Source organism: Anas platyrhynchos, chromosome 15, assembly GCF_047663525.1.
Source record: "Anas platyrhynchos isolate ZD024472 breed Pekin duck chromosome 15, IASCAAS_PekinDuck_T2T, whole genome shotgun sequence".
Classification (NCBI taxonomy): domain Eukaryota; kingdom Metazoa; phylum Chordata; class Aves; order Anseriformes; family Anatidae; genus Anas; species Anas platyrhynchos.
Window position 1 is genome coordinate 6,637,006 of NC_092601.1, and position 26,566 is coordinate 6,663,571.

Below are 26,566 nucleotides of genomic sequence, written 5' to 3' on the forward strand. Positions count from 1 at the left end.
AAGTAACTAACGGCAGTGGGGAGCGTGGGTTCACTGCCTAAGCACTGCGGCTGCTTTAGGGACTGACAGAACTTTGCTGGCGTCTCCTTTTGCCAGCGTGCCGCACCCCACCTCGGGCTTAGCGCTAATTACGGAACCTCTGCGTGCCTGCGAGGGGCCAGCGCCTACACCGCAGCGCGAAGCCACCTCAGCGTTTGCTGTGAGGAGCCGGGCAGGGCTCGGGAGCGGGCACGAACGGCCCCGGCATTTCCTCAGCGCCGCCGCGGCCTCGCGTCAGCTGCGCGCCGGAAGGGGCCGGCGGCTCCGCCATGGCGGCGGGGCCCGCGCTGCGGGAGGTAGCGGGGGGCGGGAGGGGGCCGTGAGGGCCGAGCCTGCAGCCTCAGGGCGTGAGACGCGGTTCTGGGGTGGCGTCTGCGGCTCGGCGGCGCTTCGCGAGCCCCCCGCCAAACGCCCGGTTTGGGGCGTGTGGGGAAAGAAACGGCGCCTCTCGCCCCGTGTGCCCGGGGGGTCAGGCACCCGCTCGTGCCCCAGCGGAGCTGTGGGTGTGAGGGAACGAGGGGAAATACAGAGCGCCGGGATGGCAGGCACGGTGCCTTACCTGCCCTGATCGGCAAGCTGTGTGCTCAAAGTCATTTCAGTGAAGACTTGGCTTTGTCAAACTGTACATTAACACTTGCTTTTTCATGGGTGTGTTAGTTTTTAAGACTAGCTAATTAGCAGCTCTACTACCTAAAGTACGTGGTGTCTGCCGGCAAGCTGCAGGTGACAGTTGGTAGAGCGGAGCATTGCTAATGAGAGCATTGAAGCGTTGCAACTTTATAGTCCAGTGAAACCGTATTTTAATCTTCTAAAATGCTGCTGGAACAACGCTATATAACTAAAAGCTGTCTGTATTTGGTTTTAGGTTGAATATCCAGATTCACAACTTGCTGTCGTATTGGAGCATGGGGGAGCTTGCACGACTGCAGCTTGCATGAGCTCTTCTCAGCACCTGCGCCGTGAGGTTGTCTCGCCGAGCAGAGCTGCTGCCTGATGCCCACTGACAGAAACTATTGGGTCTCTTCGTGACAGCACTGCACAGGAAACTGGTTACTGTAAATGTGCCTCTCACCAGCGTATCATGGGAGATGTGACAGAGAAGGAGATGGATAACCTCACGTTCAAAAGTGACACTGTGCTTTCTGACGTTCACATACACTGTCCAAACAAGAGACATCTCATGGTACGGTTGAATGCAGTTGGACAACCAGGTAATGTGTATTTAGACTGATGGAACTGTATTTTAAGTATATTTGAATATCTTTGTAACGGCTGAATCCTCTTTTGAATGGTTGATAGTAATCAGTACATATTTTGCTCCGGCTAGAAGCAGAATTGCTTCCTGCTCAGTCTTTAGGAAGAGGGCTAACTGGATTGTCCTTGTGAAATTAAATACATAAATTAAAACTATTAATGTGGAATTTGTAGACAACCCATGTTAAAAAAAAAAAAACAAAAAAAAAACAAACAAAAAAAAAAAACACAAGTTACTTTCTGAGAAGTAACCCCATTAACCTTCATGATGGCTTAATTTTATTTATCTGTAATCTCAGGACAGCACCTTGGGAATCATGTTAAAAAGTTAGGATGTTTCTTGCATGTAGACTAAAGCTGAGAAGCTATTGGTTTTAAATATTATCGCTTAAAATAAAAAGATAATTATTCATGATTTCTATAAAATTTTTAAGTGATGATTTACCATTTGTTCCAGAGCAACCTAACAGCTTATTTATTTATTTGTTTGTTTGTTTATATGTTTGTTTAAAAAAAAAAAGCAATGACAAAACTCAGTATAGCAATGGACTCACATTAGCAATGGCTTGTATAATTTGAAGAGTCAAGGCCATAGTGGAAATGAATCGACAAATGAATGCCTCTGCCAGTTTGTGGGCTTCTGTAAGGTTGTCAGGGAAAATGACTTTGAAGCTGTTACTAAAATGTTCTGCAGAAAAGTATCTCTTGTGCTGTGACAAAAGTGTTAATTGTTTTTCAAACCTAGTTGAGACTTTACAAATAAAAAAATCTTGCAGTTATTCTAGTGCATGCTAATGTAAAAAAAATATATATATAAGAGACAAGAGGGTCAAAAGGCTTTCCAAGGAAGTAGAAACTAATTATGACCTTGATCAGCTCAAAATCAGGTAGTTAATGCTGTGATGTGTTGTCACAATGACTAGCATTCATTTGCTGTGATGTGAAGATCCTTTCAACACAACAAAATGAGAGTCAGTGCTGTGTACTCTGAAATAAAGGAATTTTCCAGGTCAGAACTGGATTGTAGTGTGACAGCTTTAACTTAACAAATGTGACAATAGAACTTCATACACTGTGGAGCTGTTGAAAGCAATAGTGGCAATTGGTTTCCCTTTGATAAGAATAAAAACAATTGTAAGAAATTCTTAGAATCCTGCTGGTATTGACCTTTTTCACTGGTCATGTTCTTGCTTAAAAAAAAAAAAAAAAAAGTGGTAGCATGTCAGTATGTTCAGCCTAAGCTGATACGAGATAGATTGCCTATTTGTGTTGTCTCATTCTGCTTTAAGCTGATTTCAAGGTAAAAAGTTAGGTGAATCTCAAAAGACTTTTTAAATAGTAAAAGTAATTCTGTTTACTTTTTACTAGAACATGTTAGTTTCTTTTAAAACAGGAATTAAATCAACATAAAGATACAAATCGTAATTTATGATATTAATTCTTCTTTCAACTTGGTTTAAGCTTGTCTCAGCAGAAGTTCTCTTGAAGAATGTAAAAAAAACATTCCTTTTCCCAGTTGCTAAAAGAGGTGTTATTATATCAGGTGAAAACATAAACTTGACAGAGTAGATGTTGAGTCAACCAGTAGACTGTGGAAGTGCTTCATTTATTCCTACCGTGACAGAACTTAGTAGCAGAAATACTTCTTCCTAGCAAATAGAACTATATTTCAATATACCTGTATGATTTGCAATCTTCTATATTTTTATAATACATGAAATGCATATCAAAATGTCATGCATCTGGAAATTGGCCTACAGATTCTGTTCTTACCTAGTGCTAATCTTCATATTCTTCTTCCTCCTGCTCTGTGTTCTTGCAGTATTCCTGTCGCATTTCAAACTCCTTTGGAACACAGACAATTCGGCATCTGAGAAATCTGGAAGAGAATCTACAGCTGAAAGAGAACACCAGTACAGCAGTGGAGATGAACTGTGTGACAAGGACAGGAATAATCTAAAAAATGAAAGGGAATCGAATACTGAAGGACTAGAAGCTCTGCTGGATGATGATGGAGACTTGGAAGTGGTCAGAAGACCTCGAAGCACTTCTGATTTAGAGGCAGAGGATCTTTCAAGGGATAGGGTATATCCTGTAATTCTGATGAAAGGGAAAGAAGATGATTTTGAAGACGAAGAACAAGAATGCACTTGCACTGATGTTGTTAAAATAGGTAAATAGCAAGCTTATGTTCAAGGAGAAATGGGATAAGTATCTGTTTGGGTAAAACAAAAGAAAAATAGCTCTTATAAATTAAACAAAAGTAGTTAAGTGAAAGGAGATAATAAACCAAACATAATACTGTGATATTGTAAGTATTTTAAAAACAAACTGCTTTTCTCCAGAAGTGATTTGGGCAGTAGCATACCATAGGGGAATGGTCCTACTTCACTAGAGTGGGGTCTTCTGCATTATCTAGCATTACTATTTAAAATGAACAGTGGTTAGTTCTAGATTTAAAAGGGAAGCATGAACTGACTTTTCAAATTTGCTACTTCATATGGAGCTTGATTTGAACAATGTTTTAAAACAATTATTTCTGCTCCTTCTCCATTTTCTCAGAGCATACTATGGCAACCCCCTTAGAAGATGTTGGAAAACAAGTAGGTATTGTACCTTGTATTATCTTGCTGTTCATGGATTGTGCTTCAGAATGTGCCCAGTGTAACTGCATCTCTTATCTGAAGGTCTGGCGTGCAGCTTTTCTTCTTGCTGACTACGTTCTGTTTAAACGGGACATGTTCAGGTGTTGCACAGTACTAGAGCTTGGAGCTGGCACTGGAGTTACAAGCATTATCATGGGAACAGTTGCCAGCAGAGTTTATTGCACAGGTAAGGCACTTGCTTTTAATGAAATATTTTCATGAAACTCCACAAAGCAGTATTTTCATCCTGGGATTTTCATCCTCATCTATTCTTTTTTTTTAATTAATAATTTGTTATCAATGTGTATAAAATTGTGTTCATTGAAAAGTAGCAATAACTTTCACAACAGGATGAAAAAGCAGTAATATTTCTAGGTGCAAGCATTTAAAAAAACAGTATGTTGCTGTGAGTTCAGGATAGTTTGCCTGTTAAAGTACAGCAACCTAATGTCATTATTCAAGGATGACTCAGAGCTTAGTACTGAAAGACACAAGCAAGAAGAATGCTAGGGAAGCAGTTAGCAAGGGAGAGAGTTGCTCTGAATTTTCCGTAATCTCATCAGCTTGACAGAAATTTAGAGAGTTAGTCTGAGAGGTTAGGGACACACACAGCACATGTAAAATAATCTTATTTTGAATATTGTCATTGCTTCTTTCCAGATGTTGGTGACGATCTCCTGGCCATGTGTGAACAAAATGTTGCATTAAACAAACATTTGATGGAGCCAGGAGGTAAGTGCTGTGCAGTCAATACTTGTACTATTGCCTATCTGTGGAATTCCTTTGGGATTAAACAATTTAAGTCATTGGCAATGTGGCGTGTTTACATGTAAAATTAAACTTCTGTCTTAGTTAAAAGTCACTCATTTAGAAAGATGGAAGAAATCTATATGTGGTCCATAATGGGACAGCTTCCTTTGGAAAAGAGCAAAATACTTGATCTTTCTTTGGTCAGCAGTTAAGACAAGCTGTGGTTGTAGTCATTGTGTTAGTTTCACTGAGGTACTTGGAGGATCACAGATGTCTAGGTGCCAAGGGTCATGTAAACAGAGTGTAAATGACAGAGGTGGAACTCTGAGAAATATTTTGCAGCTGAGATATGTAGAAGAGAAAGTGGGGTGTTTCTGATCTTTAAGTTCTTCTTACATTCCTTTTGTCAGGGGTAACTGGTTTTGTAAAGTAAATGATTTGATGTTCAACCTTATTTGTTTCATGTGTCCTCATAATATGTCTTTATCACTTGTTGCAGCACTGGCTGAAGGGCTGTTTGTGACTGTTGTGGTCTTTCTTCACCCACAGGAGGAGAAATTAAAGTAAAGGAACTTGACTGGCTGAAAGACGAATTCTGCACTGGTAGGTAGTTGTAACGGGTCCTTTGTGATGATTTTTTTTCCTCTCAAATCCATCAAGAAAAGTTCACTGCACTGTTTATGTAGTCAGCTAGCTAATGAGTAAGAAAAGGATTACTGATAGGTCGAGGATAGGTGAATAGTGGTTGTCCTTTGCTTAGTGAGATCAAAATTCAGAAGTGCAAATACAGTGTGTCATTATGTGGTGATAACAAAATCCAAGTACAATGACGTGGATTTGTATAATCCAGATTGTGATGTGATGGTATTGTGTTGCTTATGATGGCTTGCATACAAAACAATGAAAGGTGGGGGGGAGGACAGAAGATCTCTTGAAGGTGTGTAAATCTTTTCTCCAAATGTAGGGATGAATGTGTTATATTTTACATATTTGGAAAGAGAATACAGTTTGCTACTTTTAATAAAAAAGGCAGTTAATGTGAGTATTTTTAAAAGTGCAATTAACAGTAGTAAAGCAGATCAGTAAAGCTGTCTAGTAGTAACAAATATCGACCTTTTGTAAAAGAGATTTAAGGTCAACACAAAATTATAGCACTTAGGTGTATGAATCCTGCCTTGCTTTTTAGGTTTTGGTATCACTTAACTGTAGTAGTTCGATGTAATGATTAGAAAAATAGAACAACTAAGTAGGGAAGTAAAAATCATCCTTTACACTTTCAAAAGCCTCTCTAGGACCTTAGAAATTTTCATGAAATGACAGCATTTAATACCGCTAGTTGAAAAGGCTGTGTGATCTTCAGACCATCAGAGAGAACATCTAAATTTTAACCAGGTCTAAATTCTAGAAAGCATAACTAAGCAGGAATCCTAATCAAATTTTGCATGAAAATGCATTTGTTTTCTAGTTAAATCTGTGATCTTCCTACAGGGTAGTAATTGGTTGTAAATTCTTATGTCAAGGAAAACTTACTCGTGCCAATCGATCCTGAGAGGACTGGACATATGGCACAGAAAGCAAAGGACTGCAGGGAACTTAGGGAACAAACGGAGGCTGTGATTTCCCTGTAGTGGGATGCTCTGCTTGCTGAGTAGCAGATGAGCAGAGGAGTTAAAATGTTTGATTGTTTGTTTTTTAAGTCTATCAAACACTTGAGCCAGTTAACCCTGTACACCAAAGTCATCTTTGTTGTTACAGATCCGGAAGCTCTTTTTAGCTGGTCTGAAGAAGAGATTGCTGATTTGCATGACCACTGCACTGTGATAATGGCAGCTGATGGTATGGAAATGTGAACAGTAAGCTTTTTACATCAAACACGAGTAAATAACATAACCATGCCTATTTTGCTTTTGAAATCTAACAGATCAGATCCCTACATAATTTGTCAAACCTCTGCCACATGTTCTTTTCTTTATTTTTTTTTAAACAATTATATTTACAATCTGAATTATCAATAGGAGAAGAGACACTGAAAACATCCACTAACCTTTTCTTTCGTTTTATGTGGTAATTTTCTGTAACTAAATAAATTACTCAGAGAACATAATCACACATAAGTGATGAAATTGACTTTCAGAAAAAAAAGAGTAAAGTGTTGTTGTCCTACCTTTGTCTTTCTTCAGATAACCTCTATACAAATAAAGATTGATGGCCAAAATCACGTATACTGTAATGTGGAAAAGAAGTCTCAAGCATTGTACTTACCCTGAGAGTGTGTCCCTTCTGACATTTTTCACTTATTTTCCATTCTTGCTTAATGGAAAGAAAAAAGATGAGCTAGCTTATCTGTATAGAAAAACTTCTTTTAATATTTAAGTAAAGGAGGATTATTTGTAGTTATGATATTGAAAGATATTGGAAAACTGCCTTCCAAAAAGATACGCTCATAGTGGTATAATTTACTGCTTTTTTTTATTCTTATTATTAACTAAAGGTGGCCCTATACACTGTGATATCATGCCTTTTTTAGCTTTGCAGTAAGATATTTCCAGGATGAGGGAGTTTTTGTTAAAGTTTTGTAAGTTGTCTGACGGAAGGGATTGCCATAGACAGAAGAGAAATCTTTAAGGTCTGACATAAAGAGCAGCAGTGGATATCGATATAGGGTCAGTTGTTGCCATTAAAAATATAATACTTTAGGATTTAGCTAAAATAATGACTTATAAAAAGCTCAAATAATCACTTATTTGATTAGAATGATCTAATTAAGGTTTGTTGTTGTTTCATGCCTGAGATTCAAGTAAGTACTACTCTTAAATGTACATACTCTGTGCTCTTTTTCCTGTAGTGTTCTATGATGATGACCTGACAGATGCCTTGTTCAGAACGCTGTATAGAATCACACACAACTTGAAAAAATCTTGCACAGTTTTCCTAGCAATAGAAAAGAGGCAAGTATTACCAAGAAGCACTAAAATTTTACATGCTTACCTTTATTTGGAAGAAACCCCTGATTTACTTGAAGGTTGTTTTATGATTATTGAATTGGTTGATCAAAGGCTGCAGTAAATGCATTTGGTTTTATACTTACTTAATTTTTATCAGTTCAGAATTTTACTTCCAGAACAGTTTGGCTTTTGTGATCTTACTTGTGTCTTGCATCAGATAGATAACCTCTGTGCAAATACAGGTAAATAGTTGGCTAGTGTGATCTGCAGTACTTGGTGTGTACTGTGTGTAAAGTGTGCTGTGTATTTAGGAGGTCATGGACTGAAGTGTCGAGTAGAGTGAAGGAGCTTAGAATGAGGACATAATCTCCCAGCCTCCGTCCCTCCATAACAATTTCTCTTGTGTTTTCTTTGAAGGAATCTTTGTATGTTTTTGAGTACTCACATGTTGTAGTCTGTTCATGAAGTAATGTATACATAGTCCATGTGTAAAGATGTGTAAGCAGTAGCTATTCATATGATGTGTTGCAAAGCGTTTCTCCCAGAAGCTAAATTAGTGATTTTGAGGCAAAATGCACTAAAATCAATGGAGAGCTTCATCCAAAACTTCCTGGCTTATTGATAGCATGTCTCATCAGCTTTTTGGGGGCAGCAGGGGTTACTTCTTTGACTGTGAGAGTTAATTACACTGAGAAGACCCACATTTGCCATTAGCTGAGGAAAGTCACATAACTCTTTAAGAAACCAGTATAGGAGAAAGGTTTTAAATTAAATATTTTTTTGCCAGACTGAACTTCACTTTAAGACATATGGATATTACATGCGAAGCCTACAGCCACTTTAGAAATACTCTAAATGATCTGGAGAATCTTCAGGATGGAAAAATGAAATATATTGTGGAGCCCATTAAGCCTGATTTCTGCCAGTTTCTCAGTTATGAACGGATCGAGCAGTTGGTAAGTGGCATTCATTAAAATAAATGTAATGTGTTGGGCTAATAATCTCAAATTAGATTTTAGCTGTTTACTTAATATGAAGTAAGAACAGGAGAATAAATATTACCTTCTTATTTCCATTTATCTGTTTATTATTTTAAAATAATTCTTGTCCGTGCTTACATAATCTATACTAAATTGACATAACGTGCCCTTTGCTATTATGGAGCAATACAATGGCTTAGATTGTGTCTTAACTTCTGAGGAAATGAGTGCAATTTCCATTACTTTGTAAAATACATGTGTTGCGATTGACTAGAAAATGGACCAATATCTCCTTTCATTTATTTGCTTGTAAAAGAGCTTTCATTTTATAGTTTTCATAATTCCTTTCTCAGCTCAGGGTTAAGGTAATAATATTCTAATACCTATGAAGAAGTTGATTAGTAGTAAACTTCTGGTATTCAGAAATGTATCAGATACGTTATTTCTGGTTTTCTAATTACATTCCAAGCATTCATGGTTCTCTCTCTCTATTTTTTTTTCCTCAGTTGTCTTCTCTTATGAATATTGTGCAGGCTAGCTAGTAGCTTGCTAGCTTCTATAGTGATACAAATTAACTGACCTTTTGGGAGAATTTGCAAGTCTTATAGTGGATTGCAAATCTATTACCATGTAGTCAACCTGCTATTGCTTTGTCTACTACAGTATGTGTGCATAGTAAGATTCTGGGGACCAGAGTTGTTTTGTGAGATTGATTTATTTTTCTAGTTGGTGCTGACACCTTCAGGTACCAAGTTTTGCACATATGATTTATAACAACTTTTACAAGTGTAAAAATATAATACAGGTTATATCTAAATGTGTAAACTCGTTCCCTGCACACTTTCTATGGAAGGTTGCTACTGGTCTTTGAAATAAATGCATTTTTTAAAACACATGCATGTTTTTATATTGTGAAGTACACTGCCACAATTCAAGATGTCATGGTGATGAGTATATGATAGTCTGATTACTAATCTTTATATGACAGGCAAAGCTTATACTGATTTGTTCTACAAAAATGAAGTGCTCTGTTTTTCATCTTTGTTGTACAGTGGATTGAGAAATGTGTGTGTGTGGATAAAACATGCACTTGTGGGACCTTGATTCCTCAGTACATCAAGTACTTTTTCAGTTGTATCTTTATTGGCATTATTGGAAGCATTTGTAAACGCAGGCTAAGAAAAAGAGCAAGATTCTCAGTCAAAATGCTGCAGAAAATTATGTAGACCAATGAAAAAATTTTAAGAAACTACATGAATTATACTATTTATTATTATAAAATAATAATAATAATAAAATCCATGCTGCAGGAATAAAGGACTCAGTTCTGTTGCTGTCTCAAGGACAATTTGGTGGTCATTCTAAGAGACTAGAGAGTTGGATTGACTGTAGAGTGTGTCTTAAAAGTTGTGTTAAAGTGTGCATGTTTAACATTATCATATAACAGTCTGCTGGCCTGAGAAATTAACTATAAATATTTTTTCTCCTATAGGAATTGTGGAAGATTACTGCTGACCAGCTAACGTGACAGGGACATAAGAAAATAGAAGATATTTATCTAAGGACAATGACCTTTTTTTTTCAATGTTTATTAAAGAAAAAATCCTGCTGGAACTGAGTTCTCAGAAAGTAATTCCACGCAGATTTGCGTTACCTCAATAAGTTTTTGTTTTGGCACTTAGGACATGGTTTCTTTGCTTCCGTTATGAAGCTGGTTAATGTTGATCTTCCGAGTACGTGCTGGATGAGAAGCTGGCTGTGACACGGTACTGTCAGCTCTCCGGGACTGATGGCTTAGGTTTTAGATTCTGACAAAGAGGTATTTAACCTTGTTTTGTGTGGCTGATTTGCAGATGTCATGCATATTCCCCTTGGGTTTTCTGAACTTGGACACTGTTCTCAGTCTTATCCTGAGTTGCACGTTATTATATGTATTTATGGACACTTGTGAAACAGTCCTCTGTCATGAACTTTTCTTTAAACAGTCTGTTTATGAAACGTAGTTCTTTGGTTTTGGTTTGCATAAATCATGCTAGTTAGGGCAACTGTCTCAACTGAAAAGAGACAAGATGCATTTAGTCTGAGCCTCTAAAAATGTTCCACATGGGTCTCGGAGCCATATTGTCCTGCTGGCATTTTAAGCTATTCCGTGCTCGCCAGGTTGAGGATAGGAAGGTGCCATGTGATGTGACCTCCCCCTCTTTAAAAGCCAGAATTCAGAATGTATACACGTGAGGCAGGGGAGAAGGAGGTGACCCACAATGTCTTGCCCATGAGGGGCTATCAGTGCCTTAGCTTTTGGATTGAAGTACAACATACTTACTGGATCTCTCCTGAGTTACTAATGAAACCAAAGTTCACAGTATTTGTACTTACTGTAAATGTTACGTGTCCTATCGTGTTTATATCACTTGCCATATGTACACTGTCACTCAAATTCTTGTGCCTACTGGATTCTTTAGCATTACAAGAATGCTAAATGTTATGATAAAGCTGTCGCAGCCCATGACTCGTGGGAGTGTGCATACATTACATTAGAAGCATCTGGTTGTCTTCTTGGAAGTCTGTTCTACATTTGGTTTAGTTTGGTTGGTTTAGGTCAATTATTTCATAACCTTAATGCTCATCTACATGAAGACATACCTGTTCTATTTTTCATATTGTTTAACGAGGTGAAAGGTCATTAGATGAAGATGGCCCTTTCCTTTGAGTATAGCCAAAGTAAAAAATACGTTATGTTGGCGTATACCTGCCTAGATTATTGTAGAACTCTCTCAGAACCCTCATTTAAAGCTGAATGATAAAACAAACAAACAAAACCCTCTATTTTAATCCAAAGATTCCGAAACCAGAGTTCTGGGTTTTGGTGCATAGTGGTTTTGGCAGCATGCCACCTCCACTGTCCTAAATGAGCATCTGAACAGTTAGAACCTAAGCCATAGACTAAATGAACTCTGTGGGCAGTTTATGGACATTTCACAGGGGTGGTTCATAGACTAAGGGAACGATACGTGGGTATGAGTTGAAGGATAGTGATCAGTGAGCACATACTGGATAAGGTGGGACCTGAGCATAATGTAAATGGTGTGGAATGAGGGGTGGATATTTTACCTGTTTTGTCTGGGGTAGAGGTAATTTTCTTCATAGTAGCTTGTGCTATGTTTTGGATTTGTGATGAAAACAGTATTGATAGCACACTGATGTTCTAGACGTGGCTGTGCAGTGATTACACAGCATCAAGGTCATCTCTGTTTCTCATGCTGCCCTGCTGGTGAGTAGGAAGGGAAGGGGACGCAGCCGGGACTGCTGAGTGCAGCTAACCAAAGCCATGCTCCATACCGCATGGTGGTGTGCACAGGAATAAAAGCTAGGGGAAAGAAGGAGGTGGGAGGGATGTTTGGAGGTACCGTGTTTGTCTTCCCGAGTTGCCGTTACACGTGGTGAATCCCAGCTGTCCTGGAAATGGCTGAACACCAGGGGGAAGCAGTGAAGGAGTCCTTGTTTTGCTTTGCTTGTGCACGCAGCTTTTGCTTTACCTATTAAACAGTATTTGTGTCGAACCATGGATTTTTTCATGTTAACGTTTCCAGTTCCGTCACCCATCCACGTGGGGGAGGGAGAGAGCAGCTGTGTGGTGCTGAGCTGCCTACTGGGGTTAAACCGAAGTTTGTTTTGCAGTGATATTAACTGTGACAAATTAACTGAAGAAAACTGTTTTTAATGTAGCTGCTCATTTAACTAGTGATTTTCTGAAGGTTATAGCAAGAGATGAGTGTGAACTGATGTGAAATGTTGTATGTAGTTAAAGAAGAGTTTTACTTGCATGGGAATTCTGAACTCCTTTGGAATTATCAACGGAAATTCATCCAGGTAGGGGGGTACTCGAAATCTGTTCAACATAGAATTCAGTCACTTTACCACAACTGGCTTAAATTAGCATCTGAAAATAAATAAATAAATACATATATATATATATATACACACAGACACACACACATACACCTGTGTCTTTGTTTGAGTAAATACGAACATCACTGCTGCTTGGGAAGCAAGCTGGAATAGAATTTCCTCCTAAAGACATAAAACTAATCTTTCTGTTGAAGGGAAACAACTTCTTTGGGGGATCAGTGACTGAGGTCTCCGGTCAGCTTGCAAATTTGGATGTGACACATCACTAATGATAAGGAATAGTCAAAAACAGGCAGTAATTCTAAGAACACAAGAATTGCAAAGAGTGTTAGAATGCCTTGGCTTTGCAATATAAATGAGAGAGAAGTATAGGCTGACCTGCCAGGGAACTGGCTGCTGCTACTTAAGGATACTTAGTGAGGACCTTTTCAATTTTGTTCTTAATTGCTCTTTAAATAGGTCAGACATGGTCATATTTTTTTTGAATTCATCACATGAATTTACACCTTGATTGTTAGGATGATTAAAAGTGGAAAATTGCTTGGTGTTAAGCATACAGATCATGACTGGAAATCAAGTTAGTGCCTAAAATGATAATACTTCTGGCATGTTACCTGTATGTATATGATCAAGATGGTGTTGTGTTTTTCTCCTAATAAAGCATGATTTTCTTAAAAATGGTGTGCTTGTGGGTTGGTGCATCTGAATTCTGAAAAATTCCAACAGGTAATGTTCTTTGATTTTTGCCAGTCCTGTCTTATAAGTGATTTTTTGCTGTGTGTTAGACGCAGTTTGCCATGATTCTAAAATCATAAAAGAGAAAATACGCTGGGGGCAGGAGAGTGTACTGGTGTGTGGACAGCACTCCAGTATAAATTGCATGTGGCTTTCAGGTCCTACAGAAAAGTCAAAAGTATTCAGCATCAGTTTGGATTGTCTTGGACTTGAGAGCTACAAGGAAAGAGTTTGCACATTTTATTGTCAAACACTTAAAAGCTCTGCTGGCTTACTCATACATTTCTTTTTAAACACCTTGTAATGAGTAGGAAAATAGAAAGGTTTCTTTTTTTATTTGCAAACCAGTAAATGTTCCTAGTCTGTGTCACCCATTTCAGCACCAAATGTTTCTACTCTTCTGTGGAGTTGAGATTGGAAAGGTTTCACACAGAAAACCGCCTTACTCCTCAGCTAAGTAAAGGTGGTCTGCTCCTGGGACACCTCCGCTTCTGGCTGGTCAGCCAAACACATGGTGAGGGTGGAGGGCAGCCTGCACAACCCCTGCAGGGCAGTGCTTCTGGTGAGGGAGCAGTGTCCTGCTTCTGTTGGGAAGCAGCGTAGTGGTAGATACGATCTTCTGGTAGGATTTTGGTTGGAAACAAACTGATTTTTCTTCTGTCCCTCATCTGTTTTGAAATAATACGCCTGTCCTTGGTCCCCATCCTTGAATGAAGATGCCTAGCATCCCTGTCCTTCTCTCTTAGGAGGAATGCAGATGACAATTCTAGATACTGGTCAAAAGAAGAACTTTGATGTGACGTTTGAATGAGCCCTGCAAGTTGGTAGTGTTTCTTTTCATTCTTTGTCAACATGAAACTCAGCAGCTCTGTTGTGAACTTCTGTTTGGAAAAGTAAACTTCAGTGTGTCTTTTTGTATTAGAAAGAAAAGTTATGTGAGATAATCACTTTATTAGAGGCATTATACATGTAGATGTTTATTAACTCAGTTCTCACGTGTAGGTGGCTATTCATACATCATACTTGCAGCTCCATCTGCTGTGCAACACTTTGAGTCAAAACATTTTGCAGCTTGTTAAACACCCTTGTTGTTAAACACTCTGTTCTTTTCTGTTTTAACAGTATTGTGGGTTTGTGTAACAGTTCTGCACTTCTGCTGACTTGCAGATGTATGTGTGTTAGAGATGAAATGACTGTGGAAATAATCACAAGAAAGGCAGTGTGTAATTACTAACTTTTTAACAGTACTTTTAGGATGCTGCCTCCAGCAGTTTGGGATTCTCAGGCAACATTTTAGGAAGTAGCGGACATAAGGTCTTGTCTGTGCTAGGAACTTGTCATTGGTTAGAAAATCAGAGCTTAAAGTGGAGCTCCAAGTTATAGCAGCTAAATTTCATGAGATCAGCTCTTTGTTGTTTTAACTTGACTGTTCTGGTGAACTTTCACGTGCACCACTGGTTCCACTTGGTTTGTGTTTTCACCAGAGACTTGAGGGTCTATCCCTCACGGCTGCCTGTTATTTTAATTTTTTTTCCTCCATTCTTATGGTTGCATTTCTGTTTTGCAGTGTTTTTTTTTTTCCATTGTGGTGGACATCTTCATGAAAACTGAACAAAATTTTGTGAGCTGGAGATTTGTACTCTGTTTCATGTAAAGATCAATAAGCCAGCGGACTCCAGCATCTTTCCTTAGAGAGCCAACGTAATGCTGGACTGTCTCCAGTGGGGTAGCACAATGTGCTCGGAGTAAATTGTGAAATCGATTGTTTCGCAACAATAAAAATGACTGGAGTTGGTTTTGGAAAACCTTAAGTGTACGTTAGCAGCGACCTTGCAGTATTAAATGACGTTATAAACATCCATCTTGCTGCTTCTGAAGCACAGACCTACCTCTTGCTAGAGATCTTAAATAGAATAAAGAGAGGGGAAATAGCAAAGTGGATAATACAATATATATACAATAATATAATACGTATATAACATAATAATATTTAATAATACAATATAATACAATAGTAATTATTGTATTTTTCATGGTGCTTTACAAATAAATCAAGTTAATTATACAAATAGAAATGAGAGGAGTCCTGGTGAGAAAATGAGATTCCCTGAAATGAGGGGGAGATTCACAGAAAGAATCAAAGAAAATCCTAGAAACCAGCACAGGCAATTAATTCTTGGAAAGCCAGTGGGACTTGGAGGGGTAGGAGCAATCCTACAGAACTGAGGGAAATCTTAGAAAGTAGCATTGGGCTTTCCGTGGAAAGCCAGGAGTTGGGGGATCAGGGTGGGGGGTGCAGTCCTACACAGCAAAGTGGGGTTTGTCAGGAAGCAGCACAGGAAACTCCTAGGAAGGAATGGGATGGGGAACTTCTGAAAACAGTAGGGGAAATTTAGAAGACCAAATTTCTAGATTATGCATACAAGTAAACAATGTATGATTTTTTTTTTCTTTAACGTCCTTTTATGTAGAGGTAGCAGCCTGCTAAAAGATGAAGATGTAAGTAAATGTCTTTTTTGAGAGAAAAGAGGGTAGGTTGCTGGGGACAACATGAGGAAGCAAGTCCTTGGTTTTATTCCATCTGTGCAGTTGCCTCATTCCGTGCAGTGAGCAAGGCACTTTTGGAAGCCGATTTCCACATGTGCTGAGCTGTGGCTTGCTTGCCTTTGAAGATCCCTAGTTCAGCTGATGGGCTATGGGGCTGTAGCTGAGCCACACACAGCCTGTGCCTGTCTGAACTGTGATCACTGTAGGGTATGCATCGTGTTTTGCTTTGTTAGCTACAGGTCACAGGTATAGTCTTAAATCATGCTTTATTTTGATATAAGAATAGGCAGCTGCAGTAGAAGCAGACCTGCTTTCAACCCCCTTGGGCTTTTTTTTTTTTTTTAAATTATTATTTTACTTGTGTATTTTCCACTTCCATAATTTTGGTTATAGCAGTTTTGCAATCTGAGTCAGTTTTCGAATCCAAGGGCATCTAATTGCAGGTGTATTTCTCTATTAGCTCAATGAACTAATCCAGCTGACTCCTGTGTTCCTGTACAAGGTCATCAGTAGAACTTTGTTGCTGAGGTTACAAGGAGCAAGCAGACCACCTGTTTTGAAGACAATGGATCGCTGGGTTGGCTTTGGAGTTCCACGAAACCATTCTCCTAACAGGTGTGGATGAATGCACCAGCACGTGGCATTTTAGGAGCTGTATTACTTGTAGTCAGATTGCTAGAAGTGCTGATGCCAGATGCTGCTGTTGCTTTTAGAGGCAGTTTTTGGTGCTGAGTGTTGGGTCTAGAAAACTAAAGATTGCTTCTGAAAGATGGATATTGAATTCCTCTGTATCTGCTTGTTGTGAAATGTTAAGAACAGTCGCCTGTCATAAACTTCAAGAGATTTCTTTGAATATAAAAGTAAATTGAGAATTATTCTCTTTGTGCTTATGTCTTTAAGATGCAGTCCAACTTGTGAGTGTGGTGGTGGTGTTGGTAACCTGGAAAACACAGCTGGCCAAAAAAAAAAAAAAAAAAAGCTTTTCTGTATATTAATCCCAAAGGGAAGGGACTGAAAATGTGTTAATACCCATGTGATGTGACATAGAAAATTGGGAAGGAATGAAGGTAGGAAGTAATACTTGTCCATTTCTCCCTGCATTTTGAAACGTGATTTTGTTCATTTGATGACACGGTCAGTGAGAAGCTAATTATGGTTTAGCAAAAACAATCAGGCTCAAGTCTTGAATGGGATTTGTGAAAGCTGCTGCAAAGAAGCTGCTTCTTTTCTGCTTCTTCCATGTCTAGTTCAAGTCCTGTTCCTTCCTCACTTTTTCTTACCTTCTAGAGAGAAGATTATTTAGTGGTTTTCATGGGACAAAATATAATTTGTTGATTTAATGTGCTGTTACCTAAAGCCTGACCAGGTGAGCACATTGTGATGTGCATAGCTAAAAGAAAATAAAGAAAAGTCCCTAGCTTATACCACACTGAAAGCTGGTGCACTGGCTGGGTGAAGGTTCATCCTGAAGGTCCTGCCAAGAGGGGGCCAGAACTCTGTGGCCAACAGAGGTCAGTCAGGTGTGTGGGTACAGTGTGTTGCCTCAGAGGTGGCTTCTTCCAGCAGATGGCACATGGAGTTCCCTTTAACAATACCATCACCCAAGTAAGTCACAACATCTACATGTGTGTGTGATTACGGATTGCTTGCCTAGGCCGGTCTGAGAAGTGTCTGGAGGAGGAGATGTAAAGGGACCTTCAGCAAGCTGAGCGTGCTCTGTCAGCTCCTGCTTCCTTTGTAGGAGGGGTTTTCTGAGGTACAGGTAATGGCAGTAAGTTGTACTGTGTAAAAGTTATTTTCGTTTGATGGATGGTCTTTTTCACTGGTTTCTTATTATTAGTAATAATTCTGAAAGAGCGTGAGTCTTGTTTTATGAATTTGTTCCAAGGGCTTGAGCGGATCAGGCAGTGCAAATAATAACAGCACCAGCCATAAAGAAAGCGTGTTCTTTGGAAAAAGAAGACAGTTTAGCAGCGTATGGCCCAAAGATGCCTTCCCAGTCTCCAAGTGCAGTGTGTTGCTGGCACAAGAGCCTGTGCCAGGTGCTCCCTTGGGAGCTTTGGTTCAGGCGGATCAGCTCTCCTCTGCTCCTCGAGAAACGCCGTTCGTTTTCCCGTTTGGGGGGGAATTGCAGTGGGTCGGATGGGGACTAGCGGGATGGCAGTTGATAATTATTGACATTAACTCCTGCCTCCAAGCTGAGGGCAGTAACGCGAGGTTGGCAAGCAGGCGAAGGGTGAGCTGGGCAGAGGCAGCGTGAGGGGTGCTGTGAGGAGCAGCAGCGGCCCAGCCGCCGGCTTCCTCGCAGCCTTGTGCTGCCGGCAGGTCCTCGCCGTGCCGGGCTGTGAGGGCGGTGAGAGCTGTGCCCGCAGGGCCCGGCAGCTGCAGGAGGCGAAGGGGCCGGGGCGGCTCAGGGGGCTGCGGGGGGCGCGCTCCCGCTCCTCCCTCACGGCCCCTGCGCGCCGCCGGGGGCGAGCCCGGGCCGCGCGCCCCCATTGGCCGAGGGGGGCGGCGGCGGCGGCAGCGATTGGCTGCGGCGCGCGGAGGCGGGGAGGGGCGGGACGCGGCGGCGGGGAGCGAGCGCGGGGCCCGGTGCGGGCGGGAGCTGCGGAGCCCCGCGGGTGCGGTGAGACCCAGGGGGGGCGCGGCGGGAGCGGAGCGGGGCGGCCCCTGCTCGGCGGCCGGGCGGGGGGGGGGTGAGGGCTGCGGGGCCGGGGGGAGCCGCGCCGGGCTGCGGGGCTCAGGGCTGGGGGCGCTGCCCCGGGTGGCCGCGCTGGGAACCCGGAGCCTGCGGCAGCGGCGGGGCCGGCGGCTCCCTGCGGCCCCGGGGGCGAGGCGGGGGGCGAGGCGGCTCCCCCCGGCCGTGCTCCCGGTCTCCGGGCGCTGCCGTGGTCGCCGAGCCCGGCGGGGAGCGGACTGTGCCCCGCGGTCCAAAGGCGGGGCTGCGGGGCGCGGGCAGCAGCAGCCGCCGGCAGCGTGCTCGGGAGCACGGACGAAGCCCGGCGGTGCGGGAGAAGGTTCCAGAAGGGTTCCCAGCGCCGCACGGAGCGGGGCAGCTCTGGAATGCCGCTAACAGCGCGATAGTCTGCACCCCTGGAAAACGGGGGGTGCGCAACACTGTGCTGGAGGCACCAGAAACCCCAGCTGGAGCTGTGCCGGGTCAATGCACGGGCTGACGGCTTGTGCAGGTTGTGGGGATGAGGCACGTTGGGGACGCGCTGTACAGCCGGGGTCTGCATGTCCGGGGGCACGGAACTGGACCAGAGGGTGGAGGTGGGCACACAGGGGGCGGTGAGCTTCCGTGGGTGCCCTGCTGGCAGCTGTGCTGCCCTCAGGAGAGGAAGGTGTCCAGGCAGGGCCTGTGTCGGAAGCGGAGGGGAATGGGGATGCTCAGAGGGCATCCACGTGTTGGTGCATCCACGCTGGCTCTGGCTGGACCCGACGGCCCCGTGGTTGGCGCGGTGCTCGGCAATGAGGTGTCGGAGCAGTTGGCACGTGGGGCTGCCCTGTGTCAGCATGCTCAGCAATAGCGACCTGTGCACGTAGGCAGCAGATGTGCCAACAGCAGTGCCGGTTGGGCTGACTCCTGCTGACTTTGTGCAGTGCTCCAGCAGCTCCTGGTTTGTGCCCCAGCTGCTTGGGCTGGGATGAAAGCAGCTCAGGTGGCATCACGGCACGCGGCTCTACGGCCTTTGCCCTGTGCCTTGGGAGGCTGTAGCGTGAGGGTTTGTAGGGTTAGGAAGAGCTCGCAGCTGGCGTAAGACAAATTGGGCTGGCTCTTGGCCTCTCAACTCTGCTCTGTGTCTTCTAGGACTGACGGTCTATTTCAGCAACGCTGAAAAAATGATTAGCTGTTTTCAAGTACAAACTAAAATTCCCTTCTTTTCTTAACAAAATGGTACCAGCTTGTGGATATCTCAGGAACAGAAGTGCTGTTTGATAGTGATTATGGCCATACTGCACGTTCGGCATTCATTGTTTATTTACAACAACAACAGCAAAAACGGTTGTATCTTAAAGTCTTAATGTACTGGCTGTATATCAGAAAATTTTTTTTGAAGTGATGGTTCTTTGAACTTGAATGAATCTCTCTTGTTCTTGTCTTTGCCTTTGTGTGCAGGGGGGAACATGGGGAAGAAAGGAGTATGTCTCGATGGGGTAATTCTGCCGTAATTCTCAGATTTCATGTAAGACATTTCTGCTCTTTATTGTTTTCAGATACCATTTGATTTGTTCATGTGTGTTGCAAACTTCCAGTCTGTGCATCATTTTTGCTCGAGCAAGCTTTGCAGTAGTGCCTGCTCTTCCTTGAAGTTCTCTGCAAGTGCTGAGGAGTTTTCCAGGTGCAATGCTGAGTCTGAATCCAGAACCGAAGTACCTTATCCGCTTGGAAAGAGTAAATAATAGAAAAGAGCTGGCTTGTGTCTTCCATCAGAAGCAGGGCAGCTGGCACTGGCATGCAGAAAGGTGTGAAACTACTGGTAAGCAGGGCCAAAAGCCACATCAGGAGCACAGCAGCTTAAAGGCCGCTAGCGCAAGGCACAAAGAGTGACCCACTGGCACCAAGTATGGAAGGATGAATATTCTTTAAAGCTGGTGTAATGGATTTGTCTTCCAAGAGGCTGCAAACACCTGGTTCCTGTTCCCAGCTGATCTCCGTTTGAGTTCCTTTTATCAATGAAGAAGAGGTTGCCTTAGGCGGGAGCTGCAACCAGCTTAAAAGAGATAATTCTGCCAGCAGCTGCTGCGTGGCTTGAAAGCCATGCGTTACGTCCCCGTCCCCTCTTTGTTTCTGTATTTTGTGATCTGTTTTGTCAAATCCCAGGCCTGTTTTCTGAAATGACGGCTGTGGGCCAGGAAAACAGGGAAAGTGATGTTTTCTTAGCCAGATGGTGTTTGTGCAAAAATAACAGTATTCTGGGGGTTTTCCAGAGCATGCAAAGCGTGCAAAATGGGGAATATTGTCCTAAGCGGCTTCTGTGGCTGTCAGACTCCTGTCTGATCGGTGGGAGTGGAGTTCTGTGCTGTGTCCTCAAATTACTTTGCTTATCTTTCCTTTTGCAAATATTTTACCGTTCCTTCCCTGTCTCTTAGAAATTTTCTGCTAGAAATTCAGTAGAAGAACGAGGGAGGAACCTCGGTTGTGTGTTGTCAGCCTTTCGTACCTCGGTTGAAAAAATCACACCTCTTGCAGCATGGAGTTTATGTCCTTCTGTCTTAGTTTGTGGATTTGGAGTATTTTTCTATTTTGTGCTTGGCAGCTTCTCAGTTGTAAACCCTGATGAGGAGAAGAATGCATGTTCTAGCTCAGGCTGAGCAGTCATTTCCCTATTTGACAGCTGATCTCACTTAGGTGCCTTTGTGATGGCATGGTGGAGTTGGTTCTGAAAGCTGCACACCTGTGGTGTTAGGGACACAGTCCTGCCCTAGTGATGAACTTGCTTTTTAAAAAATAGTAGAGCTGCACTGTGCTAGTCAACGTGGGAAAGCACTAAAACACTCAGCTGAAGTGCAGCCTTCAGTGAGCAGATGCTTCCAGCCTCAAAAAAAAGGGCTGGGAGTGTGAGCTCCCTTATTCAGACTCAGGTGATTCTGCTTTATGATGCCTGCTGCAATTCCTTGAGAGACGCTCTCAGTTTTCGTGCAAGAAAAAAGCATTTGTATAGATGAGTGCTTATTGTACTACCTCAACATTTCATTTGAGTCTCTGGCTAAAAGGCAGTGCGGCAAGGCACAAGGCACTTCACAGACAAAGCTACAGCTTGCGGAGTTTCTCATCCAGATTTTGTGATATCACTGAAACAATTCAGCATTGGCAGGGAGCAGAGCTCTTTCAGATGTGTTCATCTTATGACTCTTGGGAAGCGTTGCCATTTAAAAATTAAATTTTAATTCTTCTCTTGGTTCTGGGGGTGCGTTAGGGTAATGCAGCTTGCTAGGGATTTCTTGTAAGAAGTCAGCCTGTCTCAAGTACTCTTTGGGTGGCAGGATGAAATGCCAAGCTGTTCTGCTGGCTGTCCAGCTGTAACTCTGAGAGTAAAACCACTTCTAAACCTGTCTCCAGTTTCCTTTATCTTGGAGGATTATTTTTAAGCCTTCTTTCTGATGGAGCATTCCTCATCAGACCCAAGCAAAATTCAGTGTAATTTTTACAAGTGAAAATACATTGCTTCGCAATGTCGTACCTGTATGTAGTTTTGTTTTATGTTGGCGTGGTTTAAGAATGTCCTCAAAATGCCTCAACTTTGAAACCTGGCACGTCTCAAGTACCCTTTTTTTGGAATACATCCCTAGCTAGATCTGGGGCAGGAGACTGGCGAGGATAGTGAGGAGACTGAGCGATCATTCTTTAAGCAATTCTTGTCTGGCACCTGCTGAGGGACTCTGGCAGAGGCCAACCAAGCCCTGGCCGAGCATCACTGGGACGTGGTGGTTCCCTAGCCCCAGGGGGCTGCTGATGCTGCTGTTGCAGGAGAGAACCCGCACGGGCTTCCCCTGGCTTACAGAGCATCCCTGGTTGGTGCTGCTTCCCTCGTGAGCTGCTTCTCGGAGTCCCCAGAGAGGTTTGGATTCGGCTTCCTGGTTTCAGACCTGCTCTCCCTTCTGCACTGCCAGTGCAGGTTTTGTAGCTCTGTCTGCTGTTTGTGACCGTGGGTGCTGCTGTCCCCAGCAGCATCTTTCTTTTAAGACTTCTTGTCTTAAAAGCAACTGGTTCAGTAGTACTGGTTACTACACTAGCATCAACAGTATGGTAGCAGTCACTGGTTTTTAATTTTCTGTGTCTTAGATCTGTTCTAAGAACTCTCAGCCCTACCTGTCAGTTCTGTAACTAGGTGCCTTTGACTAGAAGAGCACTGCAGGAGGTGGAGCTGCTCCTGTGGAAAGGCAGCAGGACGGGTGGCTGTGTGAGAAGCGCCGAGGAGAGGCACTGTCCTGCCCGTGCTGCTGGCTGGCGTCAGCCCACAGCACACAGCTGCTGTATGCACAGGCATGGAAGAGTGTTAACGGGGGGCAGATTTCTACCACACGGTTTTCTTTCTGGTTGTCACCTTTTTTTTCTTCTTTCTTTAAGGGTTTCTATTCTTTTCCTCCCCTCGTAACCTTGGTTTCATCTCTGGTTCCTCACAGAGCAAAGCAGTGGGTGTTGGAAGAAGACCTCAATTAGTGCCGATGTTTTCATCATCTGTTTTTGATGCTTGGCTCAGTTCTCAAGTATCCAGCTTCCACCTGTAAGCCTCCTAACAGGCAAAGAACAGTGGCAGAGAAAGTCTGTGCCCTGGTGCTGGAGGCTTCCATGCTAACGTTTTTGCCTGCAATCCTGGTATTAAATCATCCCTTCCTCTTCCCTACCCAGCACATGAACAGCCCTGCAGATATTTTTGCAAAGGCTGTCACCTTTTGCCCTTCTAGTTCTTTGCTTTGTAAATGAAATAATGCAATCATAGAGGCTTGCAGAAGCCCTGGAGAGAGCAGGAAAAAAAAAACACAGTAGTTTGTGGGGAAAGGAAAGAATAATATCACTCGTTTGTATTTGTATGTCATCAAGCTCAGTCTTGATTAATGACTTTGAACATCACAGCAGCGTGCCAGTTTTGGGTTCCTCTTTTAGCAAAGGGTAGAGCATGCGGAGACTCTTGGCAGCATCTCTTGACAGCAAACACAACTGAAATCCAAATTCAGAATTCAGAGAAATGTGAATGTGAATAACCAACGTTAAGTATCTGCAATTTGGTGTTGTTTATTAACAGTGATTTTTTTTGTGTCGTGTTTCCTCCATATCCGTCTGTCCAGCTTTCCTCATGTTAGGTGCTGAACAACCAGCCGTCCTGCCTGTCATCTCTCTCTGCCTCATGCATGGATGATACGTGTTTTTTTTTGCCAGGTGCTTGGCTGAGGCTACTGTTGTGATGTGCACTTAATAATAATAACGGAGGAAGTTTGTACTGACACATTTTGACCATCTCACTATATAAATCTGATGCTAAACCTCGGTGGGGATTAGAGAGTACTACAGGTTAAAAAGCCATTTAGAAACCCAGGCTGCTCTTGGGTGACCAGACAGCGATTGGTTCCAGGGCTTGGGCTGCACCTCGTGGAAGGGGCTGGCGTAGCTGCCCTAACGTGGGGCTTGTACCTCGGCAGCTGAAGAAAACCCTGAGAAGGGCCAGCTTCTGCCGCTGGGGGAGGCAGTGGTGGCACATGGAGATGACAACGAGCGGTGCTGGGGGCTTGGATCGTGATGCTGTAGGACCTGCAGCTGGGAAGATGCCGGCAGCCACCCGGGCGTTGCAGGAGCTATAGCTGACAAATCTCATTGTGCTTCTTCCTTCCAATTGTAGAGTCTAAAACACCAGGTCTTTTAGAAGAGCCTTTTAGCAATAGCAGTGACCACCTGCTTAAATCCTGCCTAAAGTTTGTTTCCACTTGGCCAAGGCTGTGGTTGGAAGCTGCCCCTGCTGACGTGGCCTGCAGTATGTCCGTTTGCTCATCTGACCATTGTGTGCCTGTGGATGAGCTTAGAGTTTGTTCTTTGCTTTTCTCTAGACTTTGGCATAGTGTGACTCTGTTAAAACAGTACAAGCGTGGTTTCATGGCTAGCTGGTATTCCAACCTGGCGTGTAGGGTGGTGGCTCTCCTGCTCGGACGTCGTGGTGCCCGCGCTGCTCGGCTGCTCCTGTCTCTCAGGTGCCTCCTCGTCTCCTGGGAGGAACAGCTGGATGCTGCTGAGGGTTTGGTGGTGACTCCTCTCCAAACTGGGACGTTCTTTGGTGGGGATGGGAGACTGCAACTGTGCAGGTGACAGAAGAGCGAGGTGAAAGTGGAGCTTCCCGTAGAACAGAAGCTAAGGAGATGCAGCTATCCTTGCAAAGCATAGGGCAGGGCAGGTTTCCTGACACACCGAGCAGCTGCAGAGTGACTGATCCTGTAGCAGGGAGGCAGATCTTCACCAGGACAGCAGCTTCAGCATAGCAGAACAATGGTGAAGAAAGAGGGGGGAGAAAAAAAAAATCATTTTCCTGAATGCTGCCTTAATTACCTTTTCACTGCAGTGGTATCCCGCAGTCAGATAGACCAAAAGAAAAAGAAATAATCGCCTGTGCAACTCTGTAAGTCCTTGGAAGCCAGGGTGGATCCTGTGGAGGCAGAGGAGAGTAGAAGAAAGGAAAACCCTACTAGGAAAAGAACTGGAAACACAGAAGGCTGAAAAACAAATAACGAGGAAGGAGGAAAGATGGGAAAATGAATGTCTTCCAGGTCCTGCACGCATTAAATCATCAGAAAAAAGGCCTGTCCTTAACTGTTCTCCTTCCATTTGGGTAGTTGTGTATTTCTGAAATTCCTGGGGTAATTGTGTAAAAAGTATAACGACCCAATGAACTTCTGTTAGCTTAGAGGTCCCTAGAGATTTCCTTTTTAGATTTCTTTTCTTAACACTTGTCCTTGCTGTATGCTGAGAAATTAATCCAGCTGATGTTAAAAGGAAGAGATTTTTTTTAAGCAAACCCAGGGTTGGTTGGGTGACACCGCACGTAATTTCTAGAGGCAGCACTTACATAAAGTGTATTTGCATTGCAGTAGTCGTGCTTTCACCCCTAACTTTTACTTCTGATCTTGCAGCACGAAGTAATGTGCAGAAAATATGCAGGGGAAATTGTGTTCCAGAATGATCTGATAAATGGTGAGAAATGGCTCACGGGTCCGATTTTACTTTTCTGAAAAAAAAGGGAACAGTTTGTTACACCTGGTCAAAATCCATAGGCAGCCTTGCATAACTGAGCTCTGTTCTGGCTGGTAAGCAAGCTGTGGAGGCTCGCAGCTGCATTCTTCCTCTGTTGCGAAACTCCAACCTCTGTTATCTCTTTCAGCTACTGTCAGTAGTTATCAGCAAAGAGGGAAGGGACAGTGCTTCTGAAGCTAACAAAGCACGTGAGTTGGGAACTTCTACAAAGATCTGTCTGATTACTGCTAAATCCTGTGGCTGCATCCATTTCGTGAAGCCCTGATTTTGTGCAGAAGATAATTTTTGCCTTTTTTCTTTCATTTTGGAGCTGCTATGGCAGGGCCCTGTTGGTGGCTGTGCAGGCTGGGGGCCACGCTCTGGCGTGCTCTGCCCACGTTGTGTGGGGCTGCTTGCTTGTGTGAACTGCCCTCGGAAAGGTCAACAGCTCCCTTTTTATTAAATAAGCTGTTTGACCTAACTATTCCTGGTGTAACCTGGGGCAGCTGCTTCAAATTACCCATGCAGGGGACTCACCTTGATATCGTTTTGGTAGGACCGCCCTTCCTGGCGTTCATTAGTGCCTCTGGCAGCACTGCAGTCACAGAGGCAGGCTGAGACGTACAGAAAGGAAGGGTAGCTGCTGCCCCGTGCCGCTGGAAGTTCTACTTTGCCATGCCTTTCTCAGGCCTTGCCACAGCATTTTTATGTGTTTTTTTTTGACAGACAGCACTGTCTCCTACCTGTCCTATCACCCAAACTTAGTGCTGTTGCCAGCTGATTGATTTGTTGCTTAGCATTCATAGTTGCAGCCTATATTAGCAGAATATTTCCTTGCAGTGAGTAGATATTCCAGAAAAGGTTATTTCCCAAATACTTAGCTAAGTTGGTCTCCTATGCGGGTGTCAGTGCTGCCACTGGAGGAGAGGCTGCAGCACAGCTGTGCCTCCATGAGACTTAACCCCCAAGTTTGGCCATGCACACATCAGCAGACTCAGCGCAGCTCAATTTCCCTCCTCAAATTGGTGTCCAGGCATTTGCTGC

The 26,566-nt window shown here is 43.2% G+C and overlaps 2 protein-coding genes across 7 annotated transcripts in view; both read left to right on the forward strand.

Moving 5' to 3' along the window:
* The first annotated feature begins 215 nt into the window (after positions 1–215).
* Positions 216–13,202, forward strand: METTL22 (methyltransferase 22, Kin17 lysine). 5 transcript variants are annotated; one of them, XM_027469045.3, is made up of 11 exons: positions 216–335; positions 905–1,250; positions 3,116–3,466; positions 3,856–3,896; positions 3,981–4,125; positions 4,599–4,670; positions 5,238–5,291; positions 6,444–6,524; positions 7,534–7,636; positions 8,421–8,589; positions 10,106–13,202. In XM_027469045.3, the coding sequence occupies exons 2-11, from the start codon at positions 1,121–1,123 to the stop codon at positions 10,139–10,141; spliced, it is 1,182 nt and encodes a 393-aa protein (XP_027324846.3). In that variant the 5' UTR covers positions 216–335; positions 905–1,120; the 3' UTR covers positions 10,142–13,202. The 5 variants fall into 5 exon arrangements, with proteins under 5 accessions (XP_027324846.3, XP_071879766.1, XP_071879767.1 ...); XM_072023665.1 differs by having other exon boundaries at positions 276–687; XM_072023666.1 differs by having other exon boundaries at positions 276–661.
* A 5,118-nt stretch (positions 13,203–18,320) lies between these two features.
* ABAT (4-aminobutyrate aminotransferase) overlaps positions 18,321–26,566 on the forward strand; it is a 58,399-nt gene continuing 50,153 nt past the window's right edge. The window contains exon 1 of one of the 2 annotated variants that reach the window (XM_027469495.3): positions 18,321–18,425. The gene's annotated coding sequence lies outside the window, so the exon portion shown is untranslated. Of the gene's footprint in view, positions 18,431–26,566 lie in introns of both variants that reach the window. The other variant, XM_027469496.3, reaches the window with a different exon arrangement.